This window comes from Physeter macrocephalus, chromosome 8 (assembly GCF_002837175.3).
Source record: "Physeter macrocephalus isolate SW-GA chromosome 8, ASM283717v5, whole genome shotgun sequence".
Taxonomy (NCBI): Eukaryota; Metazoa; Chordata; class Mammalia; order Artiodactyla; family Physeteridae; genus Physeter; species Physeter macrocephalus.
In genome coordinates, this window is record NC_041221.1 from 34,274,096 (window position 1) to 34,291,510 (window position 17,415).

The 17,415-nt window shown below is 34.0% G+C and overlaps 1 protein-coding gene across 4 annotated transcripts in view; it reads right to left on the reverse strand.

The window, feature by feature from the left end:
• The window catches only part of CDH12 (cadherin 12), a 403,417-nt gene that overhangs the window by 200,444 nt on the left and 185,558 nt on the right, over positions 1-17,415 (reverse strand). The window contains exon 2 of one of the 4 annotated variants that reach the window (XM_007107777.2): positions 10,785-10,843. The exons of the other annotated variants lie outside the window; for them this stretch is intronic. Coding sequence (XP_007107839.1) covers positions 10,785-10,814 — 30 coding nt within the window. The 5' untranslated portion in view covers positions 10,815-10,843. The remainder of the gene's footprint in view (positions 1-10,784; positions 10,844-17,415) is intronic. 4 annotated transcript variants of the gene reach the window in all.

A 17,415-nucleotide genomic window follows, 5' to 3' on the forward strand; every position in this document is an offset into this window, starting at 1 on the left:
TTGACTGGGCCACAGGATGCCCAGGCACTTGGCCAAAGACTGTTCTTGGTATATCAGTGAGGATATTCCTGGATTAGAATAACATTTGAATCAATAGACAAAGTAAAGCAGACTGTGGTCCCTTATGCGGGAGTGCCTCATCTAATCAACCGAAGACCTGAATAGAACAAAAAAGCTGACCCTTCCATGAGTAAGAGGGAACTCCTCCAGCCTGACTGCCTTCGAGCTGTGACACTGGTTTTTATTCTGCCTCCAGACTTGAACTGAAACATCAGTTCTTCTGAGTCGAGCCTGTTGGTCTTTGCAATAGAAATATACCAGTTCTCCTGGGTTTCCAACTTGCTGACTGCAAATCCTGGGACTTGTCAGCCTCCATAATTGTACAAGCCAATCCTTGATAATAAATAAATATGTGCCCTATTGGCTATTTCTCTGGAGAACCCTGATGAATACATAAGCCTTCAAAGCTCTCTCCATCAGTTGCTGCTAAAAAGTAAAATAAAACTAAACAAAACACTAACACTCTTCTGATAATTATAATAATGTACATATTTTTGTTCCATAGCCAAATAACATACAGTGCCTATATGATTACAATATTTTCATTTTGCATATGGAGTTTTTTGAGATATCTTTTTGTTTGTATTATTTGCTTTTCTCATATCTTTAAGCTCACCTCATTTCTCAGGGCCAACATCAAATCTCCTTTTCAAAACATACGTTGTTCAGGGACCTCTCTTTCTTCCTACTCCAAACTAGAGCATTTACACAACTTTCAACCTGGAATTTTTCTTTATTAATCTCCTGGTTTGCAACACTATTTCTTGGATTTTATATTTTCTTCTATATTAGTTGACTAATTTCTTGTCGCCAGCCTCCTATAACTTCTTGAGAATGTGTCTGTGAGAGGTAAGTTTCTTTAGTCTTTGGATGTCAGAAATGCCTTTATTTCAGGCTTTATTTCTTTACCTACACATATACTTAATTATTGTCTGGGCATATAATTCTAGATTGGAAATAATTTTCCCTTCACACATTTAAAGGCATGTATCTATAGTCTTCTAGAAACCAATGGTAAAACTGATGTCTGTCTGATTATATTTCCATTGCAAGTAAAGAGCCTGTTTTTTCTCCCCATTTTATTTTACTCTAAAATTACAATCTTATTTTTAGTTTGGTATTCTAATTATTTAGAACACAGTCTCCAAGTGTGTGTTTATGTGTGCTTGTGTTTTGAACATTGTCTCCAGATGTGAGTTGATATGTGTTTGTGTTTCTTTCTTTGGGTCGGGCACTTAGTAAGTTCCTTCAGCTCAAAAACTATTTTCCTTTAGCACTGAGAAATTTCCCTTTATGGTTATTTCCATGATTATATTCTATCCTCCATATTTTCTGTTGTCTTTCTGGAATTCATATGTTCAATGTTAGATCTCATGGACCTTCTGTAAATAATATACTTTTTCTACAGTCATTCATTTCTATATCTTTTGGTCTATTTTGTGAAAAAATTAAAATGTATCTTAAAATTATTTATTGATTATTTTCAGCATTTTCAAAGTCAATACACATATACCCATGTGTGCACACACACATATGACAGGCATATTAATTTCCAAGATTTTTTTCCTTTACTATGAATGTCCCCTTTTAATAGAATTGTGCTCTTATTTTGTTGACCTGGGAATTCTTGAATTTTTTGAGGACTCTAATTTGTGTGTGTGTGTGTGTGTGTGTGTGTGTTTCCTAAATTTTCTGATCCTTAGGATTATTTTTTTGTTTTTGGTATTTGAGCCTTTGTCGTTCATATTGCTGGCTTTCCTTAAGTGTCTGTTCATATTTAAGGATGGAGTTTTGAACTTGTGGGTTGAAGTTACTGATGGCAGTTTTGTCCTAGGTTGAATGGAAAGAGAATCAATCATTCCTTTCAATTTCAGATATTTGGTTGGGGACATTCTAACCACAGTGGAGTTCCATCACTGCCCTAATTATTTCCAGATTCTCTACAGAAGAACTTCTTTTTTCAAAATTTCTTTATTGTTTACATTCTGCTCATTTATGTCTGGATTCCGTGAACTATCATGCAGGTGGAAGGAATTCTGAATACAGACTATCAGTTAATCTCTATATTTTACCCTGCATGTCTTTCTCCTTTTCTCTTAATCAATGGCATTTCTGAGTCTTTTTCAGAATTGTCCCTCCTTAGTCGGAGCCCTCTCAATATAAATGCTTGTAAGTAGCTTTGAACTTACTTGACCAGTCGCCAATCCTTCACACGCTTATCAGTTTATAGAAATGGGCTAAATGTCTGATGCCCGCCACACCACCCCGTTCAGCATATGCCCAACATCACCTAATAACCAGCCATATTCAATTTTCTCCTCTTGTCTCTCCAAATACATTTTTTAGTTCTTTATTTTTTTTGAACATATATCCAAGAAACTTTCAATCATTGCATTTGGATTTTGTGTCTTTGTTTTCTTTAAGTTTAAAAGAATCATGCCTATTTATATTAATTCTTTTCTCATCATTATCTTTCTCAGGAAACTAGGCCCCGTTCTGAATGTCTGCTAGAACATGAAACTTCCCAATGTGTTTTTAAATCTTTACTATTCTATCGTAGAATATCTCTTCAGTTTTTAAGTATGTAAGAGCCAATGTGGTGCCATAACAGTATGCCCTACTTAATACTGAGATCCTTGTAACACAAATTACAGACATCTTCCACCAGCCATCTCCATAAATACTTTCAGTCAAGGGGAAAGCTTCCCAGTACAGGACATGCCTCAGTAAATGTTGGTGTAATAACAGCATGTAAATAGTAATACTTATTTCCAATTTTAAAATCTATGATTCCGAAGGCTGTAGAATGATTTAGTACTATGGGTCAGCAGTTAGTGCATGAGATAGGAAGTAATATTATAACTTTTATTTACATACAGGATTCATTCAGATAAATGGGCCAAAATGAGTATGAGAAAATTTTATGTGAATTTCTTTGGACAAAATAATTTTATTATATACAAAACAAACTACTTTTGCTACATTGTCCTTGGTGAACATAAAATACTTAGTGTGTCTTCTTTGTAGTTGCTTAGTTCTCAGAAACCTCACAGTGGCCATTGTATCAGCTACAAAGTGATTAGATTATGTTTAAGGCACTGTTTATTTATGAAAGAAGACCAGACACAAAGATGATCTATAACTCTGCCTGAGTAATGCCATAATGCTAAATTTCCCTCTTTTGGAAGCCATTGAATGCCCGAGAATATTTGACATTCTATTCCACTCTGCTCCCTGAAGGGACTCATTTGTTCTTCCTAGCTTGATTGTTGTCATTTGAGCAAAAGGAGTATCACTTTACAAGGCTGGAAATTACCTTTAACAGCCCAATGTTAGTTGAGAACTCCCCTGCCTGGGTTACAGACACAAAGCTATTTATCATCTGGAAACATTTCACCTTCTATTTAAGAGAGTAGAAATTCATTTCAAAAGGGCCCACACCTCCCCCAAGGTAAGCCAAGGAAGAGCAAAGAAGAACAAAGACTATTTGCAATGCTTGGGATCAACAAAAGCTGCTATGCTTGGATATATTATACATCTCATTAAAGAAAAATATATACTAGTCACCCAAAGTTCTCTTTCATCTTTCTTTTTCTCCTTGAAGATTGCATGTGTGGTTACATGTGAGGGGCATCCTAACTATTTTTTTAGATTGTCATATTTTACAACTTTACCTTGACCAGATTATATTATATCATTTGAGAGTGTCACACTATATTAATAGGTACTTCTGTAAAAGTTTAAGAGGTCATTGGCATGGTACCTGGATTTGGGAGGAAAAATATGGAGAAGAAGGTTAAAATAATTTCTTTCCTACATTTCCAAAGCTGTAAAACATTTTTCACAAAGCCAGGTTTTAGGTAAAAAAAAACATTTCCAGACAATAAACTAGTCATCAAATTGTCAGTAACAGAATCTCTATTTGGAATAAAAGTGAATTTTATGTACGATTTCAAATGTTGTTACTTTTCAGAATACTAGATAGGCTTGTATGATTTATTCTAGATTTAAAATAAATGCCAAAAATATACAAAAAATAATGCCAATAACCATGGATTTTTAATAATCATAATACTATTATAGCTAGATATCATTTATTAAGTTATTACTATTTTGTCTCTATGTTATTACTTTTATTATTAGCCCTTACTGAATATCAGGCTCTGTGTTACACATTTTATAAGCTTTACTTAATTCTCAAAAAAAATGATATGCTAATATTATAAATCTGATAGATATAATTTTTAAACTAAATTCTAATAGTTCAACATGTAAAATTTAACTTTCAAAGCAATATGTTCTATCTTAACTTCTTAGTACATGCTTCTAATAACTCTAATAAAGCAGACAGACCCAAATCTTAACTCTAATATAAAACATGGATTGATCTAAAATCCATGATTATGAGCATCAAAATTTGGGGTTAGAGTCCCAAACCCATTCGTTCTTACTTGGATGTTACTGTGTAAGTTAACAAATTTCTTTGGACTTCAGAATCCTCATAAGTAAAATGTGGATTCTAATATTTGTATCATAAAATATGGAGGATACGGTAGAGAATTTAGCTTCATAATGTCCATTTCCCTTCATTTATCTCTATTTACATCCAAACAAGCCCAGGATAGCAATATTTGTTTCCACTTCACTTATATTAATTTATATAAATAGGTGCAAGAAAACTAATTGGATACAAAATAATGTTAGGAAACCCTATCAAGCTTCTACTTTTGGCTAGACAATTTTCTAATGGCTTTATATACTTTATACACTTTAATACTCAAAACAACCATATGAGTACAACCCTACTATTATCATCCCCATCTGGTAGATATAGAAATTGAGGCACAGAGAGGCCAAGTTGGCTCGGGACACACACATGGAAAGACACAAAGCTGAGATTCCAATCAGGTAGTCTAATCCCATGCGACTAGCACTTAAACCAAAGGAGCTTTCTTTTAATTTGGTAAGTATAATACCATTTTCCTTAACTTTCAAAACTGGGTCTCTCTTGAGAGGACACACACACACACACACACACACACACATTGAATCTTTGGTCAGATAATTAGCTTAGCCACAGATGCTAGCTACCTAAGTGTTCTGTGACATCAGTTGGAACAAAACCCAGTTGCATTTTTATGGATGCATTCCTGAGATTGGCTTCATTCAAAAATGCTCTGGACTGCCCCCTAGTGATTGCACTAGGCTCCAGAGAACATCACGTAGTATTTGCTCTCAAGGACACAGGAGTCCAGAGTCCAGTAGGGAACAAACACTATGTGTCATAACAACAAAGATATCCATTGGAAACACTCTTTCTTTTTATAGTTTTGTGCCTCTCAAATACTAATTTTCTATAGAAAATGTTTATAAGCATATGCTGTATAATTTGAAAAATGCTATATTTGTGTTTTATTAAAGTACAAAGTGATATTACATTTATAGTTAGAAATCATATAAATAATATGCTGTGTCAATTATAGATTTGGAACAATTAATGGTCAACTAGAAAACTGTGAACAATATTTATGTTGAAGAGAATATAGTTAACTTTTATATCAGTGAAATTCTTCAATGAAAATTACTTTCCTGATTTTCTGCCCATGGTTATACTATAATTTGCTTTGAAACATATAAAAGTCAATTATGTTAAGGATGAAATGGAGTAACTATTTAATTAGAGCAATAGTCATTAACACATGTGGTTTCTTTGTCACAATTTACTAATAACCACACAAATAGACATGTGAATGTGTGTGAGGATGTTTAGACATGTGTACATGTTGTATGTGAGAGAAAAAAAGAGAGATGGTATTTATACATGTTTTCATGTGCTCGCACATACACATTTCTGCAAAATGAATACAGGTCAAGTAGATGTACGTACTCTAAAACAATACTCTAAGAACACTATCTGAAATTATATTATCTGCTTTTTTTCAAGGGTGGTTTGAAGGTGACCCATTTTCTGTAACATGTATTACTGTGGGGATTGCTTTATGTGTTAAAGCACAAAGCCAACTCATTGAAGTCTTTTATTTCCTTTCCTCACTTTACAGTAACTACTTAAGGTGGATTTTGAAAGTATAATATCACCAATACAAAAAAAAAAATCCAATTACTTAAACAGGTTGCTTTCTTTGTATCATGAGTTAAGCTTTATGTCAAATTTACTGTTAAGAATTCATCTCTCTCATCTTATAGCCTATAAAAGTGCCATAAATATTATCTTATCTGCATGATAATATATACTTTAAATATTATTTTTTGCCGAAAGTATAAAAAATGAGTAACCTTCATGTTAAATTTCAATTTGTTACAGAGAAAAAGAGTTACTATTCTGTGTAAGAAATGCAGTAGGTTACATCTTGTTTCTAAGTATAGGTTAGCTACGTTTTTTTTAAAAGCTCTCATTATAAACACATTAAGGAAAGAATCATTCTCAGGATTCACTTCCCACTAGGGCTACTAGGATTCCTTAGAAACCACCAAAGAGATAATAGGTCCAATTTGACTTCAACTTTAAAAGGAAAAAGGAAAGAATTAAAAAAAAAAGAAAAATGAGCACAGATGTCACAGATACTAGAACCTCAATTTTGACTGCTTTTTAGCAGATACGTAGTATTGGATGCCTGAGTGAAATAAACTGATTTCAGGCTATTGCATTTTTAGAGGTCAAATTTTTTTTTTTTCAGGTCAAATTTTTTTAAACAAAGAATTCAGGATTATAAGGGCAGATGTTTAATTTGACATTGATTGAGCTCTTAAATGAATAAATCTCTCAAAGTTTGATTACTTTTCAGAAGAAACTGAGTTGCTTTGGGATTAAAATTTCCTAATAATTCATAGAATCCATGGAATCATGTATGTATGTGTGTTTGTAGCACATTTTCCTGAAACTGACATATGAATACCATAGACTGTATATTTGCGTTATTTCCAAAATTAAAAAAAATATATTTTACTGATCTCCTTTCACTGCTTGTTACAATATTTTTCTCCTCATATATCACTGATTGCTGATTAAGGTAAGTTATAGACAGAATTTCTGAGATCAACCAGGGTCCGATCATACTTCACTGTATTATTTTAGATCATAAATAATACAGAACTGAATCCAAATCAAGCCTTAATTCTAAATTATGATTGAACTCCAACATATATGGTGTGATAGGCAGGATTCTACTATATTGCCTAAGATTTCTCTCCCCTTGGTGTACATTCCCTGTAAAATTCCCGGGACTGGGAAGACTATGGATTTAACCCTTAAGGTTACTTTATGTTTGGTGAGCCTGATCTAATCACATGAGATCTTTGAAAGCAGAAGGGTTTTTTCCTAGGTGTAGAAAAAGGAAGTCAGAGACACATACTTCAGATGGCTTGGAAGAAAACAAATAACCATGTTGAAAATTGCTAATACAGAAGGGAGTTGAGGGCAGTCCCTACATCATTGCTAGCAGTATGAAGACACCTCAGTTCTACAATAGCAAGGAGATAAATTCTACCCTGCTGACACCTTGGTTTCAACCTTGTGAGACCCTGAGCAGAGAACCCAGTCATGCTGTGCTAGATTTCTACCTGCAGAACTGTGAATTAATAAATAGGTGTTGTCTTAAGTTGCTAAGTTTGTGGGAATTTGTGATGCAGCAAGAGAAAACTGATACATGTAGATAATTACAGAAATCAAATATTATTGTTATTTATTTTTAAAAAATAAGTCGTGACTTTCAATTAAAGAGATAATTTTGATTTCTTGGTTATGTGCTCCAATTTTCTAACACATTATTGAATTTGTTTACTTGTTTAATTTTTCCTACCAATATCTTTATTATTTCTAGTAAACACATTTGCTGCTTCCTTTGTATAAGTGATCCTGTACCAATCCCCTGTGTGAATCTAGTGATGTTGTTAAGTACTGCATTTTGTCCCTTTGGCCATTCTATGGGCAGAGACCTCAGATCTCAGATCTGGTTAATGTTAGTAAGAATCTGCCTTTCCAGTCAAAGAAGTCCCTGCTTGACTATTAAGATAGTCCTCATCTCATTCTACATGCTGGACAACATAATGGAGACACCTTGAAAACAGAAGAAAACAAAGTCTACATACAAAGGCAGACTGAGATTAGAGAAACAAGGAAAGGAGAGAGGGAGTCATTCTGACACCATCGTGTCAATTCCAGGAATCATTCAGACTTTTCCATGTAGAATGAACCTATAAATCTCCTACTCTGAATTTGGTTTTGCCAGGTATTAAAAAAAAAATCCTGTCTAATTGACCCCAAATCAGAACCACCCACTTTCTTTTTCCATACAATAAGCACTTATTGAATACTGACTGTATTTCACAGATCTGGGGGCAAATCCATCAGTAAGTCCCCAAAGATCAAGACGGGTAGAGGATCTGATGTTCTACATCAAGTCAGCAAAAAAACTGCAAAAGATTTTAGTGTTGCTAATTCTTCATCCTTTACACGGTTTAAAATGGCTGTTTCTTGTATTAGGTCAGAGTAAAATGTCTGCCAATCTTAACTTTATAATGCGGGAAATCTGGGTAGTTGATCTGGTGTGCGGTGAGCTCAGGACTGAGTGCAGAGCTGTCATCATGTAAATCATTGTGTGAAGTCAGATGAAACGTGCTGTCTCATTATGTACAGACGCTCACATGGTGGCGAAGGCCTCTGATACTCTTGCCATTCAAATAATGACCGTTAATTAAACTTTAATTAAATGCTTAGATTCATTAATTTTATCATGTTCTTATGAGTATTCTCTGAGCCAACTGTTCTAAGTATTTATTTTTAATATGGGATTTTTTTTAAAGAACGCTTAGCAGCTACATCACTATGCAGAATATGTTGAATGAGACAGGGTCGGGGTCCACAGTTTCTCCCCAATTCCTTTCCCCGATCCAGAATCACACGTACACCTGGAAAACTTGTAACAATGCACAGAATGCTTTTGAAATTCTCTGCTTGAACTTTGATGATGCCACAATTTAGCTGCTGCCCAAGCAGATTCCCCACCATTGTGGGGCAGGAAACACTTTGCGTTGAACGTAATGTTTCTTTAATTCCAAGTTTTGATTCTGTTCACATAAAAATACAAATAATGATGTATTTTAGTTTAAAATAGGTTTAATTCATTGCCTTATTAAACACTGAGTCCTTTGCTTCTGTGATCCTTCTATGTTTGCAGATATGACAAAGTTGCCACTCATTTTACATCCTGAAGCCTTCTCTGAAAACTCGGCGTATCATTTGTTGGTTTTGAGTACATCATTGCTGCTAATGATGCTTGAAACTTATTGGCCCTGTTCATAGAAAGAAGAATAAAAAGGCATTGGAGCAGTCAGCTCAGATATATAGATATATAGATATCAGTTCACATACAAATTGTTTTAAAGGCATTCTACTTGAGGTTTAAGCTTTGTCTTTCATGTTCTAGAACTATTTCTACCATGACTCTTGAACTCACCAGTCCAAACCACTGCATAATTTCTTGGCTGGAGAAACCAACCACTCTGGCTGTCTCCCAGTTGTGTTCATTGTAGGCAACTCTTAAACTAAATAATACTTGGGATCAGCTATTCCAAAACTATAGTGTAATTTCAATTGGTGAAGAAGGAGATATAGCTTTGAAAAGAAAGGAAAAAAATAGCCTCAATGCATGGCTCTGTCACAACATAAAATCAGGCCTTTGGAACTGGAAAGTACCTTAGAGAATGTCGTTTCAATTACTTCATTTCACAGTTGAGGAAATTGAGAATCAGAAAGGCTAAGTGATTTCCTCAATATCATGGAGTTAGTTAATTACAGAAATCAGAATAGAATCTGGGTTATCCAACTCTCTGCCCAGTGTTTTTTTCATTACACCAAGTGAAATTATCTGCCACTATTTGGGGGCCAGATGACTCATGAAAGCAGCCTAATAATAATTAATCAATCAAAATATTGTGTGCCTATAAAATTTAACACACAAGTAAGAGAGCCTTAATTTCCTGATGGTTTCAGATAAGATAAATTACATTAAATGTATTTCATTATAATTTCATATATAAATGTGTTAGTGAATTTATATGAAGAAAAAGTCAGTGCCAACAAAAATTATCAGGGACTGAGACTAGGTCTATGTTGAAATTCAAAAGGACTACATCAGTTTCAAGCTCCATTAGCAGCACAGGAAAAATAACATGGAGTGAAATTAGTAGACATAAGCTTTATTATCCGACTTGGGTATGTGTGTAGAGAACAATATAAATCACAGGAAATGGGATCTTTTGATTATTAATAATTATATTAATGTTTTCTATTTGAGTAATTTATATAAATATACTAATTATTTTATAGATATTGTTTTCTTTGACATCATTAATAATCTTTTCCTCCTTTGTGATGAGAATGAGAGCCTGCGGTTTGGGATATTAAAATGTTTGTTCAATATTTTGCAGCTTGACTGTTGAGAGGCTAGAAACAAAACTCAGGTATCCTGACTTAGTCTAATAATGCACATGCTCTCTTATTTTATTTTTAATTTTACTCTAATCTATTTTGGAAGTTTTTCAACAACAACAACAAAAAACATTTTCCCCCAAGATTTTACCCTATTTTAAAGGCCCATAACATGTGGTCACGAAGAAGTAGTTAATGGTGAGTATTTTCTGCACTTCACATCTTTTATCACACATTATATATTGTGGAACATAAAATTTTATGAAATTATAGTTACATGCTTGAAATGGATGTCAAATCTCTTCATCTTCTATGTCACAAGTGAGAGATGTAAACCTGAAAAATTAAAGCTACCATATAATTTATCTTACCCATAAATAGTCTACTATACATTATACACTTTTGAAGTAAATAATGATGGATAAGTCTAAAAATGATATTTCTCCATGGAACACTGTGACAAATAGCTAGAAATGCCATGATATAACTGGAATTATGCCACCTGCATATAGAAAGAAGATGCTCTGCTCCTTTTCCCTACACTTTTACGCACAATAAATAGTTGAGTATAATTGGTTCAATGAGTAAAATTTTATTTTCTTTTTTTTATGTGGACAAGAATCTCTCTTTCTCATGACAGTTATGAAAATGTCAGTAATACATGTATTTTTAATAGCTGTTTCTTTTTTCCCTGCAACTAGATAAGCCAAATAAATCTATATATTCCAAAGCAAATAGACTATATATTAAGTAATATACCTGTTATTTAAAAATATTCATAAAGTCTACAGTAATTTCACACCTTGCAATATAGTTTTCAATTTTAGGATAAGAGTTTTAAAAGTTATTACATGATATGAAGTGATTTGAGGGCTGTGGATATACTTCCTTCGCAGGAAAAGTTGCCATAAAAATGTTTTTAAAAACACTGCTCTTGTTTTTGACTCTTTCAATCTGGTAGACTGAGGTTATAATACAAAGCCAAGAATTATGTGTTAAGTAGGCAAAAATGAACTTCAGTACTGAGGTATAAATCCTTACTTTCTTCTTAGTGCCCTGTATAACTGTTAATTTTCCTCCTCAGTGACCTATGCATTTAATTATAATAAGCACCACCTACATACACAGCAAAAACAAAACATTTAGTGATATAGAGCAACAACAGTCAGTAAAGGAAAGAAGAACAAAGCTTCAGAGTATCTGTTTTAGTAAATCTGGAGTAAATTTAAGCTGTCAAAATTTATATATATATATATATATATATACACCCCAATGATAATGCAATTCTAGACCTTCCCCCAAAATCATGGGTAATATTTACTATTAGTACCAACATTAATATTCTCTTGCATATCATATCTCAAGTTGATTTTATGTAGTACATAGGACACAAATCATTTCCTGCTTAAAATAAGACCTAATAATTTTGTGTCATTAATAACTTTAGCATCAAGTCATACATTAATTATTTTTAAAGTATTTCTCCAAAATAAAGGGAAAACCAGCTTACTTATTATTTGCAATTTTCTGAGTAAAATTTCATTGATATTAAGTCTTTACAAAATATTTCCAGGGTCAGCATTTCAAGAAGACTAGTAGTAAAATGGTTTCTTACATAAAAGAAAATTTAAACATGTAAGAACCATCTGTTCTCTTGTGACGTTGCAATGAATATCCTTGGTGAACCACTGTTGGTCTCCTGAGAAGTTAATCCACCTTTTAGTACATTAGCCAGCCCAATATCCTCTGCCTTTTCTTGCTCTTTTCCCTCTTATGGGAAGTTAAAAGATTTCTTCCTTCAAAATATGACACATATAAAGAAGAATCTGATTTTCACTACATTTAACACACACCTAAAACGTTGTTGGAAGCACCACACCTAGTCAATTAAATACTGAAACAATCTTAAAAAGGGTCTTAAGGGTCCTCTAGTTCCCTTCAAGGTGCTCAGATTTGAAGTGCTTCTCCCATTTACACTTTGCAGCAGGATACTTGCAGGGAATCCTTTATTAAAGCAATAGCAGTCATTGATTTCTTTCCTTTTTATTTTATTTTTTTTACAAACTAGCTTTTATTTACTATGTTTTCTTAGCTGAGATTCATCAGTTCTTCAAATATCAATTAATGTCTACGTATTGTTCCACCATGAGAAAATTGTTCAATAACCTCTAGATGCTTTTTTTTTGTCACATACTTTTATCCTGGTCTTAAAAATGAAGCATGGACATTTAAAAGGCAAACTTGAGGCAGTCTCTTCTAACATTCCCAATGCATCTAATATTATTTGATTCAAAAACTGAGTCTAAGAGCAAATAAAATTGACTTCTTTTTTTCATTTCAGGATACAAACCCATTGAACTATCCCTTCAGGTTTATGCTCCATCAGTTAACGCTACACTATTTTCACAAGAAATATGATTTGATCTGAGAAGAACTGCAGCAGCAAGAAACATATATTCCCAGAACGTGTCTCTAAGAATACTGTAGCCATTAAATGTCTTCCATAATGTCTGTGATAAATTTTACTATTAGGGAACAGTATCAGTTAAAGGCATCTCTTTGGAACCATTAGTCTAGCCTATAGGTGCCCACCTGCTATGTAATTTTCCAGTCATAAGCGTGGATAGGTTAACCTATCAGTGTTTCTCTCAAAGCAGTAACCTCAGCAATAGTTGAAAGCTTCCATTTTAATTTAATTGTTTTATTTATTTGCTATTTTTAAGTAGATATAACATAGAATATCCTTTAAAAGCACAGACTTTGGAGCTTAATTGCCTAAATTTGGTGTTATGCCCTTGAGCAAAATAGTTAATTTCTTTTGTGTAAGATGGGAATAATAGTGGCGGTTGTGATGATTAGATAAGATAGTAAAGGAAAAGAGTTTATTACAGTATAAAAAGTAAGCACTCCTAAGGGTTAGCTATTATTTCCTTCCAACCCCTTGTGCCTACGTTCTTGCCTCTAGTTTTGTTGGAGCCAGTATGCTCTTAATATTCCTGAGGTTTAATCATGGTTAAACTCATGCCTTCTGCCTCTTCTTATGCCTAATGTTCTTCTGTGCTTATATGCTCATATTTGAGAGGCTAAGCCAACATCTATGTGTACTCTATAAAAGACATATGGAATACTGGGACTGGGATCTGTCTGAGATCAAAGTATCTCTGCAAAACAAAATAGATCAAGGGGTATGTATAAGTGCCAGAGAGAGCTAGAAAACTAGACACGGGCGGTCACTTTACCTGGTTAACCTAGACCAAAAAGCAATGAGCTGGACTAAACCTCTTGATTCCTGCTATAGCAACTCAGAATCAGTCTGTCTCCATGACTGATTCTAGGTGTAAGGTGACACAATTATTGCTGATTCATTCTCCAATTATAATGTGATAGCTGTTACTGATTCTTAATATTGCAGCATCCAGAAGGATGCTCACATCTTTGCCATGTAAAAGAAGCAAAGAATATTGCATTCAATCTTCAAACGATGGATGGAATAATACAAAAATGTTTTACCTGCCATACCTGTCCACACAGTCAATATGCAATTTGTTTCACTATATTCTTCAGCTATAAAAGTATATTTACACTCTATTGAATATTTACTCCACTTAAAGCCTACAGTAGTTCTTAAAATCAATGAATTGTTCACTTTCAATTGTTTATTTACATTATCAGTAAGTAATACTGATAAATAAAATAAAAAGAAGTAATCAAGGAATATTTATCAACAGTTTTCCTTTTTCCTGAATATTTTATTCAGTCATTAAAAATCATTATTGATTATGTGAATTTTGAAAAAAATGGGAAGTCATACGACAATTGTTTCTGCTCTACGCAAAATAATGTGCTCACTTTAAAATTTCTCCCATTGTATAAATTTAAAAAAAAAGCACTGCCGAGACATATTGAATAAACATAGCTAGAAGATAGGGAGTAAAAAGGCAGGTGTAAGTGACTCCACACTCTGCATTTCCCACCTTTACTTGCTGCAGCTTTCAGTAAATAATTACTACAGAACATCAAGTCATAAAAGACAGTGAGATCTGCTATCTTTGATTCCACTGAAGTACTTGAACTGCTATTTTTAGCAATCTCTATCTTTGTTAGCATTTTGGGATCTGGTTGCAAAGTCGATAATGAGTATGGCAGTCACTGCTAGTAGCCTATCTAACATCCATTTCCTTTTCTTCTTCTTAATAGAATCATTCCATATTAATAGAATCTATTATCAATGAGCTGTATCTTGGCTAGCAGTATGCCTAATTAAAATGTTCACCTCCCCAAAATATCTTGGCGACAAGGTAGACTTGGGATTCCATTTGACTAATAAGATAAACATGGAAGAAACCTTTTGGAGCTTTTAGGAAAATTTTTTAAAATGGACAGACTCATCTGGTATGTACTTTTTGCTGATTTTCTTTCATCTCTCCCATTTTTTTCCCCTTCGTCTTTTCCATGTCTTGCTGACATAATGACTAGACACACAGAAGCCACTTTATGAGGATAGAGAAGAAAGAAAGCTTAAGATGATGCATTGGAAAATTAAAAGGTCATTTTTGCTGTTATCTTGGAGTTGCTGTACCAAACCAGGATGTCTATCTCTGGACTTCTTTTACACAAGAAAAATAAATTTCAACTTGGTGAAGAGGTTATAGCTGGATTTCTATTCTATGCAGCTGAAACCAATTCTGACTCAGTAGATTTTTTCTTTGTGCAACAGTATTTGTAAAAATTCCTTACAATTTGTAGTAATAAGCACATATATGTAAAACACATGTAAAAAAAGAATATTAAAGTCATATATTCAATTGATAAATGTAACAAAAAATGGACTAAACAGTTTTGGAGTTTTTAAATATTATTTTTGACGTGGACCACAGTTAAGGTCTTTATTGAATTTGTTAAAATACTGCTCCTGTTTTATGTTTTGTTTTTTTTGGCCGTGAGGCATGTGGGACCTTAGCTCCCCGATCAGGTATCAAACCTGCACCCCCTTCATTGGAAGGCAAAGTCTTAACCACTGGACCACCAGAGAAGTGCCTAGACTAAACAGTTTTTAAAAAAAAATAGATATTTATTGGAGTATAATTGCTTCACAATACTGTGTTAGCTTCTGTTGCACAACAAGGCGAATCTGCCATATGCATACATGTCTCCATATCCCCTCCCTCTTAAGTCCCCCTCCCATCCTCCCTATCCCACCCCTCTAGGTCATTGCAAAGCACCAAGATGATCTCCCTGTGCTATGCTGCTGCTTCCCACCAGCCAACTATTTTACATTCGGTAGTGTATATATGTCGATGCTACCCTCACTTCGCCCCAGCTTCTCCCTCCCACCCCATGTCCTCAAGTCCATTTTCTATGTTTACCTCTTTATTCCTGCCCTGCAACTAGGTTCATCTGTACCTTTTTTTAAAATTTTACATTCCATATGTATGTGTTAGCATACAGTATTTGTTTTTCTCTTTCTGACTTACTTCACTCTGTATGACAGACGCTAAATCCATCCACCTCACAACAAATAACTCAATTTCGTTCTTTTTTATGGCTGAGTAATATTCCATTGGATATATGTGCCACATCTTCTTTATCCATTCTTCTGTCAATGGACACTTAGGTTGGTTCCATGTCCTGACTATTGTAAATAGTGCTGCAATGAACATTGTGGTACATGACTCTTTTTGAATTATGGTTTTCTAAGGGTATATGCCCAGTAGTGGGATTGCTGGGTTATATGGTAGTTCGATTTTTAGTTTTTTAAGGAACCTCCATACTGTTCTTCATAGTAGCTGTAACAATTTACATTCCCACCAAGTTTTCCGCAGTGGTTGTATCAATTTACATTCCCACGAACAGTGCAGGAGGGTTCACTTTTCACCACACCTTTCCCAGCATTTATTGTTTCTAGATTTTTTGATAATGGTCATTCTGACCAGTGTGAGGTGATACTTCATTGTAGTTTTGATTTGTGCTTCTCTAATAATTAGTGATGTTGAGCATCTTTTCATGTGCCTCTTGGCCATCTGTATGTCTTCCTTGGTGAAATGTTTGTTTAGGTCTTCTGCCCATTTTTTAACTGGATTATTTGTTTTGTTTGATATTGAGCTCCATGAGCAGTTTGTATATTTTGGAGAGTAATCCTTTGTCTGTTGTTTCATTTGCAAATATTTTCCCCCATTCTGAGGGTTGTCTTTTGTCTTGTCTATGGTTTCCTTTGCTGTGCAAAAGCTTTTAAGTCCCTTTTGTTTATTATTTTTTTAATTTCCATTACTCTAGGAGGTGGGTCAAAAAAGATCTTCCTGTGGTTTATGTCAAAGAATGCTTTACCTATGTTTTCCTCTAAAAGTTTTATAGTGTCTGGTCTTACATTTAAAGTCTTAGATTAAGACTTAATTTAAGTCTTTAATCCATTTGGAGTTTATTTGTGTGTATGGTGTTAGGTAGTGTTCTAATTTCATTCTTTTACACGTAGCTGTCCAGTTTTCCCAGCACCACTTATTGAAGAGGTTGTCTTTTCTCCATTGTACGTTCTTGCCTCCTTTGTTGTAAAAGGTGCCCATATGTGCGTGGGTTTATCTCTGGGCATTCTATCTTGTACGATTGATCTATATTTCTGTTTTTGTGCCAGTACCATACTGTCTTGAACTGTAGCTTTGTAGCTTAGTTTGAGGTCAGGGAGCCTGATTCCTCCATCTCTATTTTTCTTTCTCAAGATTGCTTTGGCTATTCAGGGTCTTTTGTGTTTCCATACGAATTGTAAGATTTTTTGTTCTAATTCTGTGAAGAATGCCATTGGTAGTTTAATAGGGATTGCACTGAAACTGTAGATTGCTTTGGGTAGTATAGTCATTTTCACAATATTGGTTCTTCCAATCCAAGAACATGGTATATTTCTCCATCTGTTTATGTCA